This window comes from Myxocyprinus asiaticus, chromosome 50 (genome assembly GCF_019703515.2).
Source record: "Myxocyprinus asiaticus isolate MX2 ecotype Aquarium Trade chromosome 50, UBuf_Myxa_2, whole genome shotgun sequence".
Classification (NCBI taxonomy): Eukaryota; Metazoa; Chordata; class Actinopteri; order Cypriniformes; family Catostomidae; genus Myxocyprinus; species Myxocyprinus asiaticus.
In genome coordinates, this window is record NC_059393.1 from 14,628,348 (window position 1) to 14,655,438 (window position 27,091).

The 27,091-nt window shown below is 38.9% G+C and overlaps 2 protein-coding genes across 5 annotated transcripts; one reads left to right on the forward strand and one right to left on the reverse strand.

Annotated features, from left to right (window-relative positions):
- LOC127438652 (uncharacterized) lies at positions 1 to 18,123 on the reverse strand. Its single transcript, XM_051694371.1, has 8 exons — positions 13,641 to 18,123; positions 12,150 to 12,186; positions 5,521 to 5,557; positions 5,244 to 5,296; positions 5,050 to 5,146; positions 4,755 to 4,969; positions 993 to 1,125; positions 1 to 833 (listed from the first exon to the last, which is right to left on the reverse strand). Exons 1-7 carry the CDS (start codon positions 13,871 to 13,873, stop codon positions 1,081 to 1,083), a joined length of 717 nt encoding a protein of 238 aa, XP_051550331.1. The 5' UTR covers positions 13,874 to 18,123; the 3' UTR covers positions 1 to 833; positions 993 to 1,080.
- Positions 10,906 to 26,630, forward strand: LOC127438640 (BTB/POZ domain-containing protein 2-like). 4 transcript variants are annotated; one of them, XM_051694346.1, is made up of 9 exons: positions 10,906 to 11,594; positions 18,481 to 18,600; positions 19,272 to 19,428; positions 19,648 to 19,753; positions 19,869 to 20,066; positions 22,597 to 22,789; positions 24,038 to 24,125; positions 24,266 to 24,412; positions 25,559 to 26,630. In XM_051694346.1, exons 1-9 carry the CDS (start codon positions 10,987 to 10,989, stop codon positions 25,718 to 25,720), a joined length of 1,779 nt encoding a protein of 592 aa, XP_051550306.1. In that variant the 5' UTR covers positions 10,906 to 10,986; the 3' UTR covers positions 25,721 to 26,630. The 4 variants fall into 4 exon arrangements, with proteins under 4 accessions (XP_051550306.1, XP_051550308.1, XP_051550309.1 ...); XM_051694348.1 differs by having other exon boundaries at positions 10,906 to 11,504; XM_051694349.1 differs by lacking the exon at positions 18,481 to 18,600 and having other exon boundaries at positions 10,924 to 11,594.
- Positions 26,631 to 27,091: the final 461 nt, after the last annotated feature.

The following is a 27,091-nucleotide window of genomic DNA, read 5'->3' on the forward strand; positions in this document are numbered from 1 at the left end:
ATGCCACCCTCTACTGGATACGAATGACATAATTGAATAATGAAGAAAAGAATGTACAGTATGTCAAAGGAAAAGTTTATCTATATATCTCAAGATTACTAAAGCACTCATAAAAAAGATGTTTATCAGACTAATTGTTGCCAGATTTTATTTTTTGCTTCCTTCACAAAAAAAGTTTATTTCATATTAAAATAACATTCATACAATCCAAAAAAATCCATTAAAGTGCATCATTAAAACAGTGTAAACTCTCATACCCAAAATATTTTAATGCTAGAATTAATCACCCTGTAGAATGCCAACTGTTCAAAAGGTAAATACAAACTTGATTAGCAAATTTTGATGTAGAATTTTTTTTTAATTATGATACTCGCATAGTTTAGAGTAAAACATATGGCACAGGAGCTTCTTGCAACCCACGGCACTATGCAAGCAGCAAGGTTTCTGGTCACCCAATAAGAAATGCTGCGCATTGATATCACATTACTATATGTAAGTAAAGAGAATATTATTTTGATAAATATAGCTTGCAGTTAAACCATGCTTTCCAAGTTTTTTTCCATGGAGCGCCTTCTTGCCAAACAGACTTCTCATGAGTCGCTCGAAATATTAAAATTGCAAAAATCTGATTTATTATGTTATTGATGTCAATAACTTTACAATCTGCCAGCTCCTGAGTTACGAACTGGCTTATAGGCCAGTTACCCTTTTGAAAAATGTCCAATAAACTGTATTGCACTGTATGTTACACAATGTGAGGCAGTTCAAGCCAGTGCATAGGAGTTCCAGGCCATCACCATCACAGCTGTAGATATTTTTTTCAAAGCTTCTCACTGGAGAATGAGGAAGAAGAAATGTGTTGCTATCAGTTCATGACATAACAGTGCCATAAATTCAACTCCAACATGATACTGGACAATACCACTCAACACCACTGGGTTAAACTAAGTATTTCAGTACATAGCATTGCAAATCAGAGACACAATAGTTACCTGTCTAGGTGAGCTAGGAGCTCTTGTAGCTTGAGGACTAAGGCACAATGCTCGTGAGGCCTGCTTTCCAAAGCACCACTCAATCGACTCAGGTATGAGTCCAGTGTTCCAATGGACGGGTTCTTGTCCGTGCCTAAACCAAAAAATAAGTGATATTTAGCACGGCTGCAAATGTAAGCTGATGCATAGATGTTGCCCACTGCATTAAAGCATACAAATAACTAGGGAGGCAACACTGTATCGGCCAATTACTGACCAAACAGAAACCATCGGCATATCGGTTATAAGCATGAAAACACCATTATGAAAAAACAAAGGTTTATTTATAATTAATTAGTTACACATTTTGTAAAAACTCTGAATTCATATGCACAATCCGGAAACAGTAATAGCCACAATATGTAGAAGGGTTGACACTCCTAATAAAATTTAATAATTTTATTAGGGCTGTTAATTGATTACAATTTTTAATCGAATTAATTACATGACATGCCGATTAATCAAATTAATCGCAATTAATCGCATACATGATTATTTGCTGAGAAAGGCTCCCAAATAAAGATAATTAATAAATAATGCATAATTATTCAAATGTTATATTAAATATAATATGTAGGGCCTATAATAAATATAGTATTTTTATATTAAATTGCATTATTGTGGCAGATGAATAAAACATTCATTAGACAATTCAAAAAAGTGGCTTAAGAACTCAATATATTGTTTGTTTTATTCTCATATCATTGAACAAGCCTACAGTTGACAGCAATCTGTTTTGCATTGAAATCTCAATGTGTCCAGTTCTCACAGTATGCGTTCTTGCGTTAAGTATGCGCTATTTTAAATTATCGCTCTATGTACGTGTGTGCCTCAGACGGACATGCTTGGCATCATTAATGGCGCATTTTTAGGGCGCTATGTCAAGGTAATAGTGGAAACTTTGAACATTACATCGCAAGATTCCTGTAATCTGTTGTGCTACCTGCCTTTTTGAGTGCGCTGTTCTAAATCTGTGGCTGCACTGCTTGTGAGCTTGTTGAGGTGTGCTACCACGTATTGACGTGGCTCTTACAAATAAAGGGGAGCCGGAGGTGCCAGTTCGAGAGAGAGAGAGATGCACACGGGTGCTTTGCATGTGTGTCTGTGTTTGTTTTATGTTGTTTTGAGTTTTGACATTAAACTTACGTTTACTGTTCAGCCGGTCCCCACCTCCTCCTTGCTCATCCTTTTAACTGTTACAGTGGTGCCGAAACCCGGGAGGGAGGAGGGATGCACTGTCGCGGAGTCCTCGCGCTGCCATCCGCCAAGGGAACAGCCGCAACCGTCTGCCTGTGGATGGAGGGGTCGCTGCTGGCCGCCGAGAGCCAGTGGAACTGCTGCTGTCCGCCGAAGAAGGGGAGGAGCAGATCCATCCACCAGGGAGGAGCGAGCTGGCATCCTCAAGAGGGCGGAGGAGCGGTTGAGGACAGGGCGACATAGTGTCTGGGAGCTGGCGAGTAAGTTCTTGTCTTCTCTCTCTCTCTCTCTGTGTGTCTCTGCTTGCCCTTTCCCTCCACCGGTTGACAGAACGGCCGAAAGGGCAGCGTCTTCCCTCCAGAGATGGTCAGACTGGTGCTACCCCGGCCTGAATCGGGCAGGGGAGGAGTGTGACAAGGAGGAGGGCGTGGCCAGACCGTGATGCACGGCCGGCGCTGAATTAGCTGATCAGCGGGAGAGCGAGATAAAGGGGAGCGGGAGGCGCCAGTTCGAGAGAGAGACGCACACGGCAGCGTTGCACATGTGTCTGTGTTTGTTTTATGTTGTATTGAGTTTTGACATTAAACTTGCGTTTACTGTTCATCCGGTTCCCGCCACCTTGTTACCCATCCTTTTAACTGTTACACAGATGTACTTCAAGCTTGAATTGCTCGTATGGTAGGAAAATCCATACTTTTATTACAGAATTTACATACATGTCAGGGGGCATGATTAATTGCATACATTTTTTTGAACGCGTTATTTTTTATATAATTAATCACACTAAATTAGCACGTTAAATTGACAGCCCTAATTTTTATTATTTCTGGTTCTCACATTGATGTGAAAAAACCTCCTGCCATAAACGGACATGACAGCTGTGAAAGTGGCACTTACCCATATGCTACATGATGAGGGAAACCATCCAAAACGCTTTGAAACCAGCAAACTTTGACTTCTGAGACATCGGTATTATATCCATTAATGCTGCATGACTGATTTAATTAAGACTGAAATCGCAATATGGCCTTGCGAGATTACTAAACCTTAAAAGGCTATGTTTCAAAATATAGTCTGCATTCAGCACTTCAGTCTGTGCTTTGTGAGCAAATGGCACCCTCTAGTGGTCTGGATGGCACTATCCACTATACCAATAAAATACAGAATTTAACAGGTAGTTTTGTTTCTTTGGTTAAAACTTTTTATTTTCCATGATGTGTGATGTATGCATAGTATGAATTTGTAACGTTTTTTTATACAGTACACACGTGCAAAATGTGAGTTCTGTGTTTTTGAACTTCACAAACAGAAGTGCAAAAATGTTTTAGAAGTACAATTCTTTATTCTTTTTTAAATATGTTTATCCTCTATTTATCTTTCATTGTTGGCACTCTTTAAAATTAGTTTTCCCTGTCATATGTTCAACAGATCCAATCCATGTTCAATAGAAATGATTTATTGTTAGAACAGTATAAAAGCTTTTGTACCTCTTTGTACATTTTTAAAGCATAATTTTTTAAAGCATAATTTAAAGCAAAAAAGTAAAACAGTGATCTGATCTGACAAAATAATGTGAGTGGAAAAATATCGATATCAGCCTATAATTTTTGTGTTAAAATTGGTATCGGCCAAAAATGTTCATACCGGTGCATCCCTAAAAATAGCCTGTCAATCTGGGTACTAGGAGTGGGAGAAAAAAAAGACTCTCCGATGCATCGCAATTCTTTACTAACCGATTCTGAATCGATTCTCAAGAATTCAGAATCAATTCGGGAGTTTGAGACCGCGACAGTGCAGTTTCGCACCAGAAACAGAGCGAGATTATATAAACAAATAGTCAGGCACGCATATACTAAAGCAAAGCGCACACTACAAAACTGATCGCAGACTGGATGTATCACCAACACGACCATCATCCCGACTGAAACTACAATCCCAAAATTAATTCACAAACTCATGCACATAGCAATGGGAGACTTTATTCCTGATAACATGTAAGCAAACAACACAAAAGACAGGCTCATGCCAGATATTGCACTGATTTGCACAGAAAAGGAAAAACAGCGCACATAAGAAAATAATGATGAGACAGCAGTTGAGGAGATGTGGGTGATGTTTTCATTTTCTAATTATCTTTTGTCTCCTGCTTCCCGATGCTCATTGCTGGTTTCTTGTTCATCGGAACAGTGCGCATACAAGATGCTTGATTGATTTCTTAAGCAGCAACCCTGCTATTTGTATCACCTGTGGTGTTCAAAGCAGTAGCAGACATCTTCACTCTCACAAAAGCAGATATCTCATGTAGCCCTCATGAACCAGCAACCGATAGTTGAAGTTAAACAGTAGTTATAGGCTAGGGATCTATTAATTCTAAATAATTTAATACTGATTGTGTGTATTGCTAAAAACTGGAGGACAAGACGCATTGTGATGCATTGAGAACTGTTTTGTAATGGAATCGTTACTCATTTAATCGTAATCGAATCATGAGGCCAGTGAAGATTCACAGCTCTACAGGGTACTGACCTGGTAGGGGCACAGTGGCCAGGCTGCTGACCAGTGTCTGTATAATCGCCTGTAGGTGGCACTGTAGAGCCTGTATGCGTAGCTCATCCTGGCCCAACTCAACTTCCAGTCACTCTTTGGTGCTAAACATGTCGGCAATGTACTTCTGCAGCACGGCATTCTGCTCCCAAACTCCACATTGGCTTTGCGCATTCGTCGCAGCTCTGCTTTTCGCACTGGGAATTATGTCAATTTAATCATAAAACAGCTTACCACACTGATGTTCATTGTTTGTTCTTTGATAGCACAGGCTTACCTTTGTTTTGGTCCAGAAATTCTTCTGTGAAAATAGGGACATTGAATCTGGGGGTGAAGTCTGAACTCTGAATGAAAGGTGATTTAAGTGAGCCAGGCTGCAAGAGACAATTTTCACACCTTCAATATAAAAACCAGTCATTATAAAAACAGAAAAGTAGGGTAACACCTAGCAATTCAACCTTTGAAACTTACTTTAAAACCTGCTGATCTGGAACTGTTGGCATTGATTATGATAGAGATCTCCTCTGTGAAAACAAAGAACAAAAGTTCATCATTTACTAATTATTATGCTGTCTCAAACTCATATGAATTTCTTTCTTCTGCGGAACACACATTTTTTTTTGATGGAGATATGATGTGTGGTTACATCTATACAATGCAAGTCAATGCATGAGGGTAATCCATAAGACTCGAGTGGTTTAAATGAATAGTTCATCCAAAAATGAAAATTCTCTCATCATTTACTCACCCTCATGCCATCCCAGATGTGTAAGACTTTCAATCTTCTGCAGAACACAAATGAAGATTTTTAGAAGAATATTTCAGCTCTGTATACGTCTCTTTCGGCTTTGTCTTTGCTTAATTTAATATGTATTTTGTTTTAAAATAGACATGTTTACGAGTTTGTGCTTTTGGTGCATTATTATTATTAAAATGCTTTACACTGCATCCGCGTGAACTCCTGCATCCAGTTATTACTTGTAAAACTAGCATGGCTGGCTAACTAGCTCCCTCTATTTGAGTTTGGATGAATTAAACGAACAGTCCTGCATTCAGATTATCAGGATTTATCAGGATAGCTAGTGTAATTTATAAACGACGATTCGATTTATCTTTATTGTTGACTCCGTTTTCTTAAATGGCCAAACGTTTGTTTTGATAGACAGTTCCTTGTTCATTTTGATTGGTTTATGGTATTCGATGGGCGGGGCGAACATCAACGTGCTTTGTTTGCCTTGAGGAAATAATCTCGCATGATGATTACAAATACATTTGAGATGATAATATACGTTTCCTTCTTCAAACGTGTAGGCTGAGTTAGCGGTCAAGCTTTCAAAGTTTTGGTAAGTTATGGCAATTTCTGTTATGACTACCTTATTCAACAATTTAGGGCAATAACTAGACTATTAAGCAGTTTTGTTTTGAACAAAAACGCATTTCAAAATGTCGAGGCTGATATTTCAGTGTACTTAAATATGTCCAAATCTCACCAAAACAAAACTGAACCAAATTATCTTTCACACTTGAATTTGTGTCATGTAAACCACACCTTGGTTTATACATTTCCAATAAATTCCCATGCATATTAGTGTGCAAAAGCCCCCAACAGAGAGACTTAGCCTATGTTATTATTCTCCACATGAGCAAAGATCTTGCCAATAAAATATTTTAGACCATACCAAATCAAATTCAGAAGAGGAAATGACTTTTTTGGGGCGTTTTAAGTTTGTACTTATTTACATGACTTTCTCAGGCATTGAAATCATAATTTTATACCTCATATTTCCATGTTTCTGGTGACTAATAGATAAAGTCATTCCCATAATAGATTTTTACTTTTAAAAGAAAAGAAAAAAAGTTTAATGAAATCTAATGAAAATAATGAAGTTATTAAAATAATAATAACTTCATGGGAATTTTATCATACTTTTAAAATTCCCTAATATTTCCAGGTTTTCCATGATTGTGGGAACCCCACTTGTTAGTTATAGTACAGCTAACAGTAGGTGGCTCGCACAGACCCAACACTTACAGTGCAGTATTTATATATTACAGTATTTATTAATATACAAGTATGATATAAGTATTATATTAATATATAAGTATTATATACTTGTAGTTTTTATAGTATTTTAAAGATTAAAGTATTGAAATTTAGCTAACTTAGCTGCAAAAATAAAGGGCATCTTGTGGAGCACTTGCTTCTGTATCACACATGACAATAAAAGACTGAGCACAAGCTGGTCCTGAATAAATGATTTAATCAATGACAGTGATTACGGCTGCCCCCTAATAGTCGACCAAACTAGTCGATGAGAAGAGTCTTGTTCGACCAAGTTTTGATTGGTCTTTGGTCGCAGAAAAAAAAAAAAAAAGTCCACAGGAAACCGACGAACACTGGTATTAGCGCTGGTTTGATTAGTGGTACTATGGGGTAATTTTCGTTAAGCATCGTTAGGGTTAAGCCTACACAATAAAGCAAGACACCTTGATTTCAAACTTTGAACTTTATTTTTTATTTATTTTAACAGAAAAATTCAAATGAAACTGGAAAGAAATTAAGTGCAATTAAAATGTGTGTTTTTCAACTTTTTGAAAGATGGCTTTACAACAGTTGTGAAGGGCAACATCTCTTTGGCAAAGAACCTACTTCATCTGTGCATTCTCTACCGGTCGGGAATTTCATTGTCTGGGAAAACACATCATGTGTGTGAATAAATTCGTTTTGTTCCCTCATATCGCAATATCCAATTACATCGGCAACCCCTGGGCTGAGGGATCGGTGAATATTCTTGCTTTAGTGATTTTGCATTGAAAATTACATTTATTTATTTAAAAACTTAAATCAAAAACATTTCTAAATTCAAATTGCACTCCAAACAAAACGAAAAAGCAATTATCAAGTAAATAATGAAGTGATCAAAAGAATAATATATATATATATATATATATATATATATATATATATATATATATATATATATAAGCAACCTTCCATTTACCGTCAGGCAAGTATCCGTCTAAACATGCCGGTGGAAAATTACTTACATAAATGAAGACATAAAAACAATTATAAATGTAAAAATATTAATTATAACGATGATAACAATCACTTAAATATAATCATGGTTGGAGGTGAACGTGTTTTTGTATTACTTTATGTTTTAATCACAGATATATAGGCTGCAGAGTTGGTCACAATGAACTGTTCTGTGGAAATAAAGTGAACTGAACTCAAAACACCTCCTGAGCTGAGATGTCTGAGGTCATTTACAGCACTCATAGACGATACTGTTCTTGAAAAAATAATTCAGAAGACAAAAACAAAGAAAGAGTGAGAACATTTTACATGCGCGTGTTCCACGAGACTGCACGCCTCCGCACAAACAGCGTCTCATACATGCGTATAGATGGCTTTTCTGTCATCTGTTCTTAATAATATAATAAAGTGTGTTTCTTCAAGCACGCGTCAGTGTGTCTACGGACAAATTATTTGAAATATTAATTTGATAATAATAATAGCCTAATAATAATAATAATAATAATAATAATAATAATTTAATACATTAATGGGAAAACGAGCCAAATATCGTCTTGACATGGTCAAAGGCATCAGCTATTGGTGATCACTCTGACCATCGTCGATCCCCGAGATCATCGTCTGTCGGCACAACCCTAATGTGCATTTCTCTCTATATATTAACAAATATTCAGACAGTCTCCTTGCTGGTTTTTCTGACACATTTAGAATCATTACCGCTTTTGCCGGTGTCGCTGCGGCTTGCTTCATGTGTGCGCTTGTAAAATTTATATTTTTAAGGCACATTATTACGGTTTAGTATTTCTCTGTAATGTAGATCAGTGTTAGCAATGTTACTTATAACATTCTTTCTCAGCCCTGGAACTCAAACCATTTTCTGATGCCCCCCCAACATATTAAGTAATATGTAATTAAGTAATTAAATTAATATCATAAACATGCGACGACTAGTCAACTAACGTCTTAAACTAACGACTACTAGTCGACTAGGAAAATCTTTGATCGGTGGCAGCCCAAACAATAATGCTAATTGTGCATGTGCATAATTGTATTTTTTAGTCTGTGCTTGTGCATTGTGAGATTTAAATGTATCCAAGTGGCTCGAATGTTTTGACTACGTTCACCAAAATTTGTTCAGATCCATTTAATGATTCGTTCAATGACCATTTCTGGTGATGCCATCTGGTGATGTCTTGTGTGAAATTGGTTAAGGCCCAAACATTCTCTACGCAGGTAAGTGAACGCAGACACAACGCTACGCAAGCTCGATTTCATGCATCGATTTCATGTGTCGCAAGTACGTGCTGCATTCCCAACGTTGCTGCAAGGGGAACTAAAGCAGATTTTCTTCTTTCAATCAACAACTGTCATGGTGGACTCGGGCAGCATTTTGAGTTGAATCTTTTCGAAAAAATATATGCAACTTTTTATCCCCAGTCCATTCAAACAAACTTATTTTTTCTCCATGTCTCTCCCCACTCCTCAACTATCAACTCATCTACCACATCCGGGCTGCATCTGAAAACGTAGGCAGCTGACCTGCTGCCTTATCAGTTAATAGCTTAACTGACAGCTGTTTTGAATGAATGGAACTCTTAAGGAACTGGTATCCGAACAGTTTGAAAAGCACCTTATTTTCATCCTGCCTCCAAAGGCAGCATTTTCCTGGTTTCGGATGCAGCACCGGTTTCATGGACACGCCTAAAAAATCTATTGCCCTCTTGTGGTATGAGGTTTGTAACCGCCAGAGCAATGCAAGAGCGCATGTAATGTATGTTCAACGGGACCACGCATTGACCATGTGTTGACCAAGAGCTCACGTCTGCGTTTACGTATTTGCATGAAGTATGTTTCGGCCTTTAGTCATTAAATCAACGATCAAAAGAAAATTTTAATCCTTTAAAAAGCATGAATTTTATCAAAAGACAACAATATTAGTCTTATATTATTACGCGTTTCAATAACGTCCATACATTTTCATGTATAAAAAAGCATGTCTACATATCTATTGACTTAAGTAAAATGCATGTTTTCTAAGAAAACAGCAGATATATCTTATATCTTACAGTTTGTAAGATACAGTTTTTAAAAAACAGGAGCTGATATTAAAAATAGCTTTACATATTTAACACAGATCTAGTAATCTGTTTAAATTAGCAAAAATAACTGATCAAACTATTACCTCACAAACATAATGTAAAAAGTATAAATTAATGAAGACTCATGCGCTGATATAAACGCCACTTAAAATGTGTGCTTAAAAGAAGGATTGTACTTTGTTTTTGTTTTTATGAAGTGCATTTCATGTAATGCTGCCAATCAAGAACGATATGCTGATAAATAACTCTTGTTTGTTTGTTCCTCATCACTACATTATTAATTTAGATCAACATTAATGCCAATAAAAACATGGATAAATGAGCATTGTTGAAAGCAACTTTGTAGAAATGAACGGAGCCGTGTTGATTAGACTGTCTGACTGACAGCCTATTACTTAAGGGTTGTTTCGGCTCATGAAACTCACCTGTGATTGGCTGGATGGTTGCTCAGTCAGCCCAAAGTAACAACGCAAAGAATACCATAGACAAATCCACCATTTGGACTTGGTATGGGTTTAGCTTGGGAAAGTGTGGGGACGTGTCCTCCATCTCCCCACTGGCTGCTACGCCCTTGGACAACTGGGACCCCAATCCATAGTTATAGCTATTGCCATAATATATTTACTAATAAAAGAAAAAAAGTGGAATTTAATTAAATTTAATGAACATTTACATTCAATGAAATAATGAGGTAATTACAATTTAAAAATCAAGAATCTATAGAACTGTTTTGACATATAAAAAAACTCTATTTGATTGATCCTATAGTTCTGGGGAAACCTGTAATGTAGTTGTTACTTATAACTCATCTAAAATGGTTTAATTTTATTTTAAACAAAAAAGCCCCTTTCCATTCTCCACATCAACACTTTCAAGAATGGAAATTCACTAGGAACACCTGCCTCGATACCCTACAATAAAGTAAAGATCAAGAGAATATATTTGTCTCGTCTTAAAAATTAATGATTAAATGAACTGTAGATAGAGAAGAAAACAATTAACAGGGGCTCTACGATGTTCAAGCCCATATTCAGCCTCTCGTGGGAAGGCAGTCATTTGGCCAGTATTTCTGGTTATGCGCTGTTGTGTATGTTTATTCCAGTCAAGCCTGCAGTGTTCACCATCCAAGATGGCTGCGGGTGAGAGCAACAGCCGATCCTCGTGTCTAAACTTTTCTAATGTGGGGCCACTGGGCAATGCACCACCGAGCAACAGCGCTCACTCCACGCCCGCAAGCAACGGGGGAGCAGCGGGCGCGACCGGGAGGATGAACCGGAGCGCGGGGAATGCGAACCCCCAATCGGGCCCTGAGAGCGGCGGAGGCGCCGAGTCTGCGGTGAGAAGCACGCCGGGCGCGCAGAACTCTTCCCGGCAGCCAGTCGGTCAGAGCGCCGGTGCGTCTGTTAGCGGAGCGACTTCAGGCGCTGCGTCAAACATGACGTCATCATCCTCATCCTCCACCTCGACCGTATCTTCCTCCGCCGATGCTTCCGCCGCCGCCGCCGCCTCGCTTCCCAGCAGCCCGGCATCGGTTTTGGTTTACCGAGAGCCGGTCTACAATTGGCAAGCGACAAAAAGTACAGTGAAAGAAAGGTTTGCATTTTTGTTTAACAACGAAGTGCTAAGTGACGTCCATTTTTTGGTTGGGAAGGGAATGGGAGTGCAGCGCATTCCAGCGCACAGGTAGGGATGAATAGCGGTATGTTTATACATCTTTAGTTTCTCTTGTACTGGAGTCATATTACTCTGTATATTGCAATAAACCAAGCTCATGATTATAGGTTATACTGCTGACTGGACAAGACTCAAATTTAGGATTATTATTTGACTTCAACTTTCATGATGAGATACAATGTCACTCTGCTGGAGAAAAAAAAAAAAAAAAAAAAAAAACTAAAACCAGTCTAAACTGGTTGGGTGGTTAAAGATGGTCACCCAGCCTGACCAAGCTGGTCTAGGTGCTCTTCCCAGCTAAAAAGTGCCCCCAAACCCCTCTAAAACCAGCCAACTGGTCAGACTAGGCTGGGTGACCAGCTAAGACCAGCAAACTAGCTTAGGCTGGTTTTATCTGTTTTTGTTTTGTTTTGTTTTTTGTTTTTTTGAGCAGTGGCACTGTAGAATACTATATTTTTGTAATTTAACCATGGTAAATATGCATAATACAGGCAATAAATAATTTGCATGCTCTGATAGGGATGGTTCACCCAAAAAATGAAAATTCTCTAATCATTTACTCACCGTCATGCCATCCCAGATGTGTATGACTTTTCTTTTTCTGCAGAACACAAATCAAGATTTGAAGAAGAATATTTCAGCTCTGTAGGTCCATACAATGCAAGTAAATGGTGGCCAGAACTTTGGAACTCCAAAAAGCACATAAAGGCAGCATAAACGTAATCCATGTGACTCCAGCAGATAAATCCATGTCTTCAGAAGTGATATTATAGGTGGTGTGGGTGAGAAACATCAATATTTAAGTCCTTTTTTACTATAAATGTTTCTCCCTGCCCATTAGGTGACGATATGCAAGATGAATGTGAATTGCTAAAAACAAAAGAAGAAAGTGAAAGTGGAGATTTATATTTAAAAAATAACTAAAATATTGATCTGTTTCTCAAACACACCTGTCATTGATTTTGAAGATATAGATTTAACCACTGGAGTCATATGGATTACTTTTATGATTCCTTATGTGCTTTTTGGAGTTTCTTTGTCATTAACAATTTTTATTGATTCCAAACTCAAATCAACACAATCAGCACATGAAAACACGGAATCAACTTTCATCAAAATATGCCCCTCCCCCCCCACCCAACACACATCCCAGTGGTCAGACACTGAATAATAACAGACACGCATACAAGCAGAGTCTAATAAAATACTCACTGACATAAAAAAAAAAAATAAATAAATAAAAAAAAAAGGGTTCCACACATCAATCCATTACATACCATTTAAACTGTCCCTCTCCACTGTTCCTCCCTGGCAACCCTCTAAGAAGGCCAAATAAGTGCCCCACTTCTTCTCAAAGGCACCCAAGCTGCCCAGCCGTCTATGCGTCATTTTTTCAAAGGCTGCAACTCTTCCCAATTCGGTGCACCACTCATGAAATGAGGGCGCACCAGCCGACTTCCATCCCCCAAGGATCACTATCCTGCCGATCATCACACTGGTAAAGACCCAGTTTTTAATGTGTTTATTCCCTGCATTAACACCTGCCCCATCACCCAAAATACAAAGTCTGGGGCAGAGTGAAATCTGAGTGCTCAGGATCTCACAGACATAACTCTGAACCCTCTACCAAAACTCTTGAATCTTAATACAATACCAAAAAACATGGTCTGTGTCCCCATCCTCTGATTGGCATTGCCAGCAGGTGGGTGTGTCTTTAAGACCAAGCCTATGCAATCTAGAGGGAGTCCAATAAAAATGATGCAGAATCTTAAATTGAATGAGGCGCACCCTTGCATCCCTAGACATAGACTTGACATTTTTAAAATCCTACCCCATTCTTCATCCTCCAGTACTAAATTCAAGTCTCTCTCCCATAACTTTTTAAGAGATGTCAAAACCTTGTCCCCTAGACTCTGAATTAGCCAGGAATAGTACGCTGAAGCCTCGTGACCCTTTCCAAAAGCCGGTAGTACCATCTAAAAAGTGTCTGCAGCTTTAGGGGGCTGCGTACTACACCCAAAGGTGGCACAAATTTGATGGCGCAGCTGTAAGTACCTAAAGAATTGAGCTCTGGGAATCCCAAACCGCTGTATAATATTTTCAAAGGATCTCAATGCTCCATTTTCATACAGGTCACCCAGCGTAGCAACTCCCTTCTCAATCCATTCTGTCCAGCAAAAGGGGGACTTGTTAATACACAATTTAGTGTTTAACCAAATACTTCTGGCAACGTTCATGTAAATGTCCGAATTGAGCATGCGGGAAACTTTTGTCCACACTAACTGCATGTGTGAGATAACGGGATGTGTCTTCTCCGGGCAGCTTGGTAGAAAGACATTGCAATGGCAAGATAAGGGCAAGGACCTCCTGTTCTATAAAGAGCCAGGGAGGGGCTCTCTCAGGCGGAAGCGACCAATGCGCCAAATGTCTGAGACCAAAAGCATAATAGTAAAACAAAATCTTGGGGAGACCCAACCCACCTTTGTCAGTTGGCCTGTGTAACTTGTTAGAATGCATTTGAGGACGTTTGCCATTCCAGATAAAGGATTTAGCTATACTATAAAATTGTTTAAAATAGAAGAGGGGAATTTCAATTGGGAGAGACTGTAATAGGTAGTTAAATTTTGGAATACAATTCATTTTTATAACATTAACCTTCCCAATCATATGAGGCTCACCTGCCCACATCGCTCGAAAACCTTTTTATTAAAGGGTCAAAATTAACTCTGACTAAATCACATAAATTTGCTGGGAATAAAATACCCAAATACTTAAAGCCCTGTTTGGGCCATTGAAAGGCGCCCGGCTGAAAATCCGTTACTGGGAAGTACGCTGTCAGAGAAAAAGCTTCGGATTTAGACCAATTAACTTTGTATCCCGAAAATGTAGAAAAGGAATTGATAATTCTGTGGAGGCAAGGCATAGATCTAGTAGGGTCGGAGACGAATAATAAAATATAATCTGCGTAAAGCAAAAGTTTATGCACCACACCTCCCGCCACCACCCCTAGAAAATCATCCTCCTTTCTTATCGCGGCTGCTAATGTTTCCAGGGCAAGACAGAACAATAATGGGGAAAGAGGGAAACCCTGCCGGGTGCTCCTATCCAGAGTAAAATAATCTGAAATGAATCCATTTGTTTGTACCACCGCTACAGGGTGTCTGTAAAGTAGGTTAATCCATCCAATAACCCATATATTTCCAAAATCTAAAAAAGATAATCCCATTCTACCATATCAATTGCCTTTTCGGCATCAAGTGAGATGGCAGCGACCGGAGTCTGATCATTCACCACTGACCACATAATATTGATGAAACGCCTAATGTTATCAGAAGAGCTGTGGTCCCGAATAAACCCTACCTGATCTATATGTATAAGAGATGTCATAACTTTACTCTATCGGTTAGCCAGAATTTTTGACAAAATTTTTACGTCTAGCTGGATCAGGGAAATTGGACGATAACTCTTACACTCCCTTGGATCTTTGTCCTTTTTAAGAATCAGACTGATCCGGGCTTGTGTCATGGTTGGGGGAAGCTTTCCATTCTTTAATGATTCCGTATAAACTTCTAACAAAAGTGTAGCCAATTCTGCAGCATAAGATCTAAAAAATTCAGCGGCAAAACCATCAGGCCCCGGAGACTTGCCTGTAGGTAAGGCCTTAATTACCTTGTCAAGCTCCTCCAAGGTTATCTCAGAATCAAGAGAATTGTTTTGCTCAGTCGTCAATTTAGGGAGTTCTAATGGTTCCACAAATTTTCTAATATCTTCATCAGTAGATGAAGACGTGAAACTACAAAGGTCAAGATTCATTAAAGGCTCTTTAAAGGCATTATAAATATCAGTGGCCGAGGTAAATATTTCACCACCAGCAGATTTCACTGATGGAATGGTAGAAAAAGACTCTCTCTGCTTTATATATCTAGCCAAAAGTTTGTCTTGAAGACTGTCTTGAATAACCAAAACCCCACCGTCCGCAACAAAATAGTATTATATCTGTATTTCAATCGGGTCAATTCTCTGAGGCCATCAGACGACATTCGGTGCTTCAGCTCTGCCTCGGCATTTTTAATATTTCCTTCCAACTCCACAAGTTCTCGTGCTTTGGATTTTTTGATGAATGAGGCATACTGTATGATCCGACCACTAAGAACCATGATCCCTATGATCCGACTCCCAAGCCACACCTACAGAGGATACTGAGGACCAGTTGGTCTCCATATAAACATTGATTTCAGCCTTTAATATTTGTTGAAAATCAGGATTTTGCAAAAGGGATACATTAAAGCGGCAACTGTATGATTTCTCTTTCTGCATATGTGGCAACACCTCTAAACTCACCAGGGCGTGATCTGAGACTAAAATGTTTCCAATTGAGCAGTCAACAACAGATGAAATGAGGGATTTAGATATTTAAAAAAATCTATTCTAGAAAAATCTTATGGACTGATGAAAAAAAAATGTATAGTCCCTACCAGATGGGTTCAAAAGTCTCCAAATATTTGTAAGACCAAGATTTTTTACACATCCTGTGAAGTGTCAATGTTGCTCTAGGGGGCTTACACACTTTTGCTTCACTATGATCAAGGACTGAGTCCATCAATAGATTAAAGTCTTCTCCCTATATTATATCATGAGGGGTGCCAACGGTTTGCAACATCCCTTCAAGATCTATAAAAAAGCCCTGATCATCAGCATTAGGTGCGTAAATATTAGCCAAAATCAGATTTTGCCCCTGAATTTCAGCTAAAACAATAATGACTCTTCCCAATTTATCATTAATCTGTTTGAGAAATTTGAATTGTAGGTGGTTATTTATCAATATAATGACTCCCCTGCTTTTACTTGAGCCAGCACTAAAGAAAACATGTCCACCCCATATCTTCCCAAATTTTCCAGCTTCCTGTGGGCAAAGATGAGTTTCTTGAAGAAACACAATATCATATTTCTTACATTTAAGAAAAGAAATAACCTTCCTTCTTTTTATGGGGTGCCCCAACCCATTCACATTCCATGTGGAGAGAGACAGTCCACTCATATTAACATTTGACATTTTGATGTAAAAAATAAATTGTGTGTCAAAACAAAATTATAAAGACCACATTTCAACATTAGTTGAACAGTGCAACAATAAAACCCCAAACATACCCCTGAACAAAAACAGAATAAAGAAAAACGTGCGCATTAACCCCGTGCACAACAGCGCCAACCGGCGTCGATCCCTCTAAACTCAAAGAGTCCCTGTACACCTACGAGAGTCCCCGCGACAACTTTGCCGTCGAATTGCTCAAGCCCGGTGCTTCTATACAAATTTTGTGAGGCAAAATTACATAACAGAAGAAAATCTATAAAACAAACTCCAGCCAATAGAAGGCATAAGCACAAAGAACAAGCAGATTCATCCACAACTGTCCGAAGGAATGTTCCTCCACAAAACAAACTCCAGCCACTAGGCGGAACTAGCACAAAAACAAACAAAATGGGCATCCTGGTTCCTCGGACGGTCAGTTGTATAGTTAACAAGTCAAGTTGCCTTAGAGGCCACATAAGAAACACACCATGATTCCTCAGCCCATCAACTCTATAAAAGACATCGCTTGTTGAAGGCATGTAGATATTTTGCGGTCATCCTTATCACTGGCTAGGAACTTCAGTGTAAAAGCGATCTTCCGTCAATGCAAAAGATTCTTGAAGGAGTGTCATGCCACAAAACACAAAACTCCAGTCGCTAGGTGGAACCAACACAAAAAGAAAGAAAAATGGCACCCAGCTCCCTTAGACAGTCGAGTCTATATACAGCGAGTCAGTCCACTCACATGAGAAACACAAAATGGCTTACTCCAATATTTTTTATGAAGGACAGTGCTTGCTTGGGGCATAAAGTTAGACCTTAGTCTCTATTCTCAGTTTGGCCGGGAACATCAGTGCAAAAGCGATCTTCCGAAAGAGTTTCTCGATCACGTTTCTCTTTTGTCGAACTCGCAAATTCTGGGAACAAGAAATGTTGTGATTAACGCGTGTGGAGGCTTCACGCCATCCATCATGGCAACCATGCTCAACTCGCCACGCGCTCCACCGAGGACGAACCACATTATAGCGATCACGAGGAGGTTTCCCCTTGTGACTCTACCCTCCCTAGCAACCGGGCCAATTTGGTTGCTTAGGAGGCCTAGCTGGAGTCACTCAGCACGCCCTGGGATTCGAACTAGTGAACTCAAGGGGTGAAGTAAGTGTCTTTTAATATCTCCAGAGCCTGAGGATTTGGAATTTTTTAACATATTGACTTCAAAGAGTAAATATGTAGCAGGGTGTATCAAATCTCACCGGATTATAACACAAAAATAATTAAAAACCAGCAAAGTGCGCAGAGCTCGTTGCTCACACGTCCGCTCCTCGCATGGCGGGTTTAAAAGTTTTGGTCACCATTCACTTGCATTATATGGAGCTACATTGCTGAAGTATTCTTCTTAAAATCCTCATTTGTGTTCAGCCAAAGAATGAAAGTCATATACACGTGGGATGGCATGAGGGGGAGTACACGATGAGAGAATTTTCATTTCTGGGTGAACTATTCCTTTAAATCTGATAGATTCTTCCGGTCGATTAAAATCCCTGCTGAGAATAACAGCTAAAACCAGCCTAAGCTGGTCTTAGCTGGTCACCCAGTTTGGTCAGTTGGCTGATTTTAGAGAGATTTTGGGCACTTTTTAGCTGGGAGACCAGCTTGGCCAGGCTGAGCGACCAGCTAAGACCAGCCAAGGCTGGTTTTAGCTGTTTTTCTTTTTCAGAAGACATTTTATGTATATCAGAAGGCATTTTTATTCGGCGAGGATATAAATCCATATTAGATCATAAAATGCCCGTATTTACAGTCCGCTCCCGTTACTCTCCGCAGATTTGCTCTCGCTGTGGGAAGTGCCGTGTTTGATGCCATGTTCAACGGTGGCATGGCCACAACGTCGACCGAAATTGAACTGCCAGATGTGGAACCGGCTGCATTTCTAGCCCTTCTCAAGTAAGAATGGGGCGCGTAGTGAGTGGCTGCATGCTTGTATGCTGCTCTTCAGTGTGTTGAACCCTGTTGTCATAATGTCCTTTTGCCATTTAACTGCAAAATGTCATCAGTCCCTTGCAGAAATTTAACATAACTGTAATTTCTGCCAAAATACCTTGCAGTTACTGGTTCTGCTGTAAAATCTTTCTAAATTAATACAGCATATGATGCATATAATACAGCAGTGTAAGATGCCTTCAGATTCTTTGTCATTTTGTTACTTTTTAAAGGACTGCGTGAAATTTTGGCAGGTCATGTCTAGAAGAGAATCCGTGGGCTGGGCAAGTCTCGCCAGAGTTGCATTTGTTGTTATTGGGGTGAGGGTTAGGTTTATGGGTAGGGATAAGGTTAGGTGTAGGGGTTTCTGTGGGACTCCAAATAAAAAAAATGCGATTCTTGCTAGACTTTTCCCAGGGGGTTCCCTTCTCAAAAGACCGGAACCAGCGGTATCTATGGTATCTAACCAATGTATCTATCTATGTAATGGTTACATATCTATCTGTTGGTCTGCCAGTTGTCTGTCTGTTCATATGTCTATCTATCTATCCATCTGACGGACAGTTTATTTATCTGTCTGTCGGCCTGTCCATCTTTCAGTCTGTAATTGTCTTTTTTTACTCTTGTAAATGCAGATTTCTATACTCGGATGAAGTGCAAATTGGACCAGAGACCGTTATGACCACACTATACACAGCTAAAAAGTATGCAGTACCTGCGCTCGAGGCCCACTGTGTAGAATTCTTGAAGAAAAACCTACGTGCTGACAATGCATTTATGTTGCTTACCCAGGTAATAATCACAGGTGTCAGATTTAACCCACTAAGCTAGGATTGAAAGTAGCACACAACCTTTGTTGTGAGTTCGTTCTCCAAAAATCCTGAATCCCCAAAGTTGACAGCTCAATTTCAAATCCTTGCAAACAGCCTCAAGTTTTTGAGCTTTATTTGTTGTCTGCTTTGGTGTACAGTCTATTATAGTTTCTTTGAAAACACAATTCCTTCCTTTCAGGCACGACTTTTTGACGAGCCCCAGCTGGCCAGTCTCTGCTTAGAAAATATTGACAAGAACACTGCTGATGCACTGGCTGCCGAGGGCTTCACAGATATCGACCTTGGTATTGCTGTTTGAGACCTACTGAGCTCAAGTATCAACTGCTCAAATATATCAACAAAATACAAGTCTAAAACGCAAGTATTCTAAGTGATTGTTTTATGTTCGCTACTCTGTAGACACCCTTATGGCAGTCTTGGAGAGAGATACACTGGGTCTACGGGAGGTGCGACTCTTTGGTTCAGCGGTTCGTTGGGCAGAAGCTGAGGCCCAACGGCAACAGTTGCAGCCCACCCCAGAGAACAAGCGCAGAGTGTTGGGCAAAGCTCTTTCCCTAATCCGCTTCCCACTCATGACCATTGAGGAATTTGCTGCAGGTAATTTTCATTAAACCCTCAATCTCTAAATTATTTATAATAAAAGTATAGGTATTAAGACATATTCTACTAAATTATGAAACATAACTGTACTAAAAACAGCCTAACAGACTAAGGTGGTAGCTGGTCCCACAGTCTGGCCTAGCTGGTTTTGGACACTTGACGCAGAGGGGCTAGCAAGACTAACTCAAGACTAAGTAAACCAAATCTTCTAAGACCAGCAAAATACATTAGGGTGGTTTAAGCAGTTTTTTTTTCTTACAGTATGTAGCAACTAACCTACGTTCACAAATTTTTTATTTTTATTTATTCCTCATCAATAATCCTCATCTGGTGATATACTGTGTGTGTGTGTGTGTGCGCGCGTGTGTGTATATATATATATATATATACATAAATATATATACAATATATAACTCTTTATCTGGTGAATATATAGGCTATTAAAAAACTTAATTTGGTAAATACTTACATATACACTAGTGCACTGTAAAAGAGTCAAATCTCTGTCATTTCAAAATAAGAGTCCCTGTGTATTTCAGGCTTGTTATGGTAAAAAGTCCCACATTATGAACCAAATCTTGTTTTTTTTCTGGTCATTATTGGGATTTTGGTTGCACACTAAACTGCTTTTGGGATTTTATTCATCTTGGACTTCAATGTAAGTATAGACTAAGAATGTTTTTTATTATTCTACAAATTGATTTTAAAAACTATTGGTCGATTAATCAGTTATCTGATTTTTACAATACCTTAGTTATCGGTATCTGCAAAAAGCACTGTCGGTCGGCCTCTCAAGTAATGTTAAACATAGACCTTATTTTATGCATAAACCGAAAACCGATTGTTACTTTAAACCTGTACAGAAAGGGCTCATTTGTTTTGTTAGTTTGATGATCCATTTTAATTGCCTATAAACTAGAGGTAGACCGATATATTGGTTTTACCGATTAATCTGTGCTGATAGTTGATTTTTGAAACTATTGATTATCGGCAAAAATCAAGGCCGATAATTGTCGATTTCTTAAGCTGTGTCCCAAATGACACACTATGCACTTACAAAATATACTATGCACTCAGCCATGTAGTGTATGAATGTTCAAAGTGTAGTATCATCCCAAATGGAACACACATTTTTTTTTACTACATGGAAGCATTCGCCATTTAACAGCTGATGGAAGTGATGTTTCAAGCGCACGTGATGTGTTGCCGCTAGCTTTAGCGCGTTAGCCAACCTCAGTTCAACAATTGTATCTTAAACAACGTACATATTCTCACAGCTTGGGGTGATGGTAAAGCACTCAACTCACATTTGTAAGGTGCTGTATCCATTGAAGTTTTGCCAGCTGCTACATTATTTACAATTTGTCAGACAAGCAGCGCAGCCAGGTATCTCCACCCCTTTCTGCTATGTACGGCAAGCCGTGTGCGTTGAGTGCATGAAATGTCCAACATTTCACACTCCTTTTTGACGGTTGAAAAAGTGCATCATCCGGGTACTTAAAGTACACTTCTTTTTGTTGCATTTTCAGCGTTAACATACTACTCGCATCTACTTGCAACACAAAATGGCGTAGAATAGAGCAGAAGTGTGCGGTTTGGGACGCACCTTTATTTTTATTTTTTTATTTCTCTGTGTTCCTTTGTGGCCGCCACTGGAGGATGCAACGGTTAAAACATCTTGGTGCTAAAGTATAACAGCAGCTTCTAGAAGTGAAATAAAAATCATCATTGATACCTTGTGGGGATTTGCTTTATATAAAGCTTTCATCATTGGCAATGTTTATCCATATTTTTATCCTCACTTCAATGCATATTTTATTTTGATGAGATAATCAAGTGTTCTAAATTGAAGCAAGGGCATGCAAAGAAAAATGCGACTAAGTGGAAATGTGCCAAGTCAGCACATAGATTGTGTCTCAAACTTTATATCTTGTGAGTAATAATAAACCTTATTCCTCCTTAAACCTCATTTAGTGAAATATATATATTCAAAACCCTTCATCTAGTGAATATATAGGCTATAAAAAGCTTCATTTTCATAATAATGAAACATAAAGCATTGTAATGGAGCCAAGTCTCTTGTCATTACAAAATAAGAGTCCCTGGTTAAAAAGTTAAAAGTCCTATATTATGCGCTAAATATGATTTTTATTTCTGCCTACTATTTGGATTTTGTTTGAACAATAAACTGCATCTGGGATTTTATTTATTTTGGACTCTTGTAGCCTCTCTTACTCTGTCATAGTAAGGAAAGAATGAGAACATTTTGTAACACAAATTTATTTTAAAACAATCGGACGATTAATTGGTTATCGACATCTGCAAAATCCACTATCGGTCAGCCTCTACTATGAACATAATACTGTTTCTGATTAATTTTAGTGCCCAAAGCTGAGTAAACAAGTACCTTTTGTACTACCAGCTGTTCTGAAAAATAGACGTGCTGTGTAGACGTCACTTGACAATCTATACTGAAAGGGTTGTGATCGCAGCCGCCAGCTTAACCTTGCTTTTATGTGTGCAACAGGACCGGCGCAGTCTGGCATACTTACAGACCGGGAGGTGGTCAGTTTGTTCTTGCATTTTACCGTCAATCCCAAACCCCATGTGGAGTTTATTGACCGGCCTCGCTGTTGCCTCCGGGGGAAGGAGTGCAGCATCACACGTTTTAGTCAGGTGGAGAGCCGCTGGGGCTACAGCGGAACCAGTGACCGCATCCGGTGAGACTGTGTTTTAAAGCCATCGACTGAAAAGGTGCTGAGACTTTGATAGAGAGCATGCAGAGTTGATTCTAGACAAGGGGTCGGCAACCTGGAGGGTAATCACTGGCACGCCAGCAACGACGAGAGAGGTATAGACTTTTATTTATATAAATTCCGCACCTGCATTCCAATCTACATCTTGATGTAATCCTTCCTCATGATCACGCAGCGTGTTTTCATGAGCTGAATGGGGGACTAAACAAAAAGTAAAAATGTGATGAGACTGCAGTATACCCAACAGACTCCTGCAGCATTTGCAAGACATTTGCGCATCACGAGAAGGTAGCGCTTCACTTTCTGTTAATCGCACGAGTAAACACGCCCGCTTTGCTTCGGTCAGGCTGCGCGGATGACAGCCTACATTCCGTGTTTCATTTGTTTCTTAATGCTTTCAGAACAACACGTGATGTAATAAGGAAAACACCACTATTAATCCTTGAGATTTCCAACCCAGCATACAGGTACACCCTCCTTAAACCATGGACATTCAAAATTACATTAAACGATTAAAAGAGAAAACATAAACCCACATAATGGAGTCTATTCAAAGTATAAATTAAACCTGGAAATAAAGTTTTCGGATTTTGCAGGTGCAATTAACTGAAAAGGGCTAAATAGTTGATCGGCTTGTGATGTGCGAATGGCGTGCACGCAGTGCGAGTCTCGTCACACTTCAGTAGTGTTTAGTCTCCCATTCATCTGATGAAAATACGCTGCATGATCATGAGGAAGCATTGCATCAAGATGTAGATTGGAATGCAGGTGCGAAAAACGTCATATAGATAAAATAGCCTGCTCCTCTCTCGCTGTTGCTTGCATACTAGTGATTACAATGACATAATATAAGAAATATTTATGATACCACACAATTTCATGATCTGTCATCAAATAAGCAAATTTGTGACATTAACTTTAACTCATAACACAGAAGGACAGGTTTTCTTTCATTAAAGCACTTTAGATGCTCTGAGAAAATTCACATGCTGGATCATGGTTATATCAGGTTTTGCACAAAATTTTCACTCAAACAGTTTAATATAATTTGTAATGAAAAATAAACAAATTAGAAAAATGCAAAATAGAAACATTTTAACAAGGGGAAAATCGCATACATTTGCATATTTTTTTCTAGACATTTTTTACTTGTTGTAGGTGAAGTGCCTTGTAACAACTGTGAAAAAACACTTTCTTTGAAAATCCTCACAGGTTTTCTGTAAACCGCAGAATATTTGTGGTGGGATTTGGGCTCTATGGGTCTATACATGGCCCAACTGACTATCAGGTCAACATTCAGGTGAGAACCAACTACTCTGAAGATCATCCATAATCATATTGGCATTGCTGTAATAATTATTTAGTTTTTCATGGTTAGATCCTAAAATCTTGAAAGTGTGACAGTGTCTTAGTGGTAATAATGAATATTGTTATACATAGATCATACATACAGACAGCAACACGGTTCTGGGTCAGAATGATACAGGCTTCAGCTGTGATGGAACAGCCAGTACCTTCCGAGTCATGTTCAAGGAGCCTGTGGAAATTCTTCCCAGTGTCAACTACATTGCCTGTGCCACCCTTAAGGTAAAACTCATCAACTTGAAAGCAATGTTCCAGGTTCAACACAAGCTCAGCTTTTTTTTTTTTTGTGGCTCAGTTTGTAAAAACAGGCAAAAATTGCAGTTACAGTAATGCCAGAAACAATTTACACAAGTACGTGAACGCAGACGCGAGTGCTTGGCCAATGCATTGCCAAAGCTTGGTCCGGTTAAATGTAATTAACGTGCGATCTTGCATTACTGCCGCAGTAACAAATTCAGTCCTGAAGGGGGCGATAGAGTTATCGTCAATTTTGTACCGAAAACCAGATTATAATTATTTAGGTAAGTATTTATATACTTATTTAGGTAAGTTGTTTAAAATGCTGACTTTAACCTACTCGCTCGGCAGTTTTCTCTTTCAACTTGCTCTACCATTGCAAAAGTTGACTTGAAAGGGAAAACTTTGCGTAGAAGTGGACAGTTCACCCTTGCGGCAACGTGGAGAATGTGATGCGTACTGGCGTTGTATAAGGAATTGCGGTCTGATACCTTTTGGAACAGAATGACTGCACAAATTTGAGCTTGGTCTACATTCAAGTAGTTGTGTAAGAGTTACAGATTTGCGTCATGCATGTCTGACTTAAGTATACTTTGGGACAAGGTATTCCAGAGAGTTTGAAAGAATTGTGCTACTAGTGTTTCTGTTAAAGGGCTTATATATTATTTCGTACAAAAATGTGTTATTTGAGCCGTAACGTTGTCTAACTTTGTTTGGAGGGACCTACTGTTCAAGGCTTGTGAACTTCTGGTTATGCGTTACCAACAAAATTCCTGTGGGTGAATTTTTCTCTTTTTAAACTTGTCCCTTTCTGGAAACTTGCACTGTAAACCAGCTTTACGTGGTCATAACTTTACACAGACAAGCTAAGCAAGTGATTTTATCACACAAGTCTTGTTGCCGTACTTTTGAAACTGTTTATTTTAATGTTTTTCCCTGTGCAGGTCTTTGACCCAGATTTCCATTAAGAGCAGCACTGTAAACTAGATTTTTGTTTGTTTTTACAAATTTAGAGATCACCAATCTTTTCATATCTCGCTTTTCCCCCTCCAAAATCAAGTTTGTGAATTATTTTCTTATTCATATTCCATAAATTATAAATGAACCTTTGATGGGTTGATGTTTTTGCAGGGACCAGACTCTCATTATGGGACCAAGGGGATGCGCAAAGTCACCCATGAAGCCCCTGCCACGGGCACCAAGACCTGCTTTACATTCTGCTACGCTGCAGGCAACAATAACGGCACTTCCGTAGAGGATGGACAAATCCCAGATGTCATCTTCTACACATAATGACTGAGCAAAATCATCTCACGATTGAGGACTTGTGCATTGCATTTTGTGGCCAATTCACTGGTCTCCCTGTAGACTGGTGACCAAATACTGATCTCTCATTTCTTAAAAGCTTTCATTTCTGTACTAAGATTTGAGTATGAGAATTCAGTTCTTTTAAAGTGTACTTAGGGTACAGTTTTTGTTTCCCCAAGTAGAACCTTGTAGTACAACCTTGATGTTGTGACCAGCCAATGTTATTGCAAGTTAATGAACAAGTTTAGGAACTCCAAGTCATTGCAGTGATCTACTACAGGTACGTCTCAGAAACTATAGAGTACTCTGGTGAGGGCAACTTTCTTTCAATTTTCCATTTGTGTGAATGTTGAAATCTGGTTTATGTTTGGTCCCACCTTTGGCCATTGATTGTTAATTGATCATCAGTCCTTCAGCCCGAACTGATGCACTTCTTGCAAGTCTTGGGAAAATACACTACATCCATATTAGTATGAGCAACTGTCAAGTCATTGTTAAATGGACTGTTATGTACCCATTATTAGTGGCCTGCACCCCTTGAAAGAGGCGAAACTCTATTTCCTTGAGAACAATGTGATCTGTTGGCGTTTATAAGTTGTTTTACTATAGTTGCCCTTGTTAATGGAGCTAAACCACGAGAGCACTTGCATTCATAATGCCACTGTGTATAAAAGCTCTTAAGGTATTGACTGCAGTGAAATACTGAACACATTTCTATGACCGTTTCAGAATAATGTTTTCTTGAGATGTTGATCAAAGTTGTATGGAAGAGAAACAGGAAACAGCTTCATGAATGTACCAATGCTTACCTTGTAAGCACTGTAAATATATCCTTGTCTTGTTTCGGTGTTTAATTAAAAGTCTGCACCCTTAGTTTGGGTCAATTTATGCAGCACTTCAAGTCTTATACTAATTTGTGTGTTAATGTGCATCAGATTTGGCTAATGAGCCTTATTCAGGGTAGACTTGGTTGTACAGTGCGTCCGGAAAGTATTCACAGCGCTTCACTTTTTCCACATTTTGTTATGTTACAGCCTTATTCCAAAATTGATTAAATTCATTATTTTCCTCAAAATTCTACAAACAATACCCCATAATGACAACGTGAAAGAAGTTTGTTTGAAATCTTTGCAAATTTATTAAAAAAAAAAATAAAAAAGAAAAAAAAAATCACATGTACATAAGTATTCACAGCCTTTGCTCAATACTTTGTTGAAGCACCTTTGGCACCAATTACAGCCTCAAGTCTTTTTGAGTATGATGCTACAAGCTTGGCACACATATTTTTGGGCAGTTTCTCCCATTCTTCTTTGCAGGACATCTCAAGCTCCATCAGTTTGGATGGGGAGCGTCAGT

Excerpts from the sequence above, each read along its gene's own strand:
- LOC127438640 (XM_051694346.1), top strand. The coding sequence starts at position 10,987 with ATGCGCTGTTGTGTATGTTTATTCCAGTCAAGCCTGCAGTGTTCACCA. Across the intron at positions 19,429-19,647 it reads CATTTATGTTGCTTACCCAG|GCACGACTTTTTGACGAGCC; the intron begins GTAATAATCACA and ends CCTTCCTTTCAG. Across the intron at positions 24,413-25,558 it reads TTGCCTGTGCCACCCTTAAG|GGACCAGACTCTCATTATGG; the intron begins GTAAAACTCATC and ends ATGTTTTTGCAG.
- LOC127438652 (XM_051694371.1), bottom strand. The coding sequence starts at position 13,873 with ATGCAGTTAGTGTGGACAAAAGTTTCCCGCATGCTCAATTCGGACATT. Across the intron at positions 5,147-5,243 it reads CCAGATCAGCAGGTTTTAAA|CCTGGCTCACTTAAATCACC; the intron begins GTAAGTTTCAAA and ends TGTCTCTTGCAG. Across the intron at positions 4,970-5,049 it reads ATTTCTGGACCAAAACAAAG|TGCGAAAAGCAGAGCTGCGA; the intron begins GTAAGCCTGTGC and ends CATAATTCCCAG.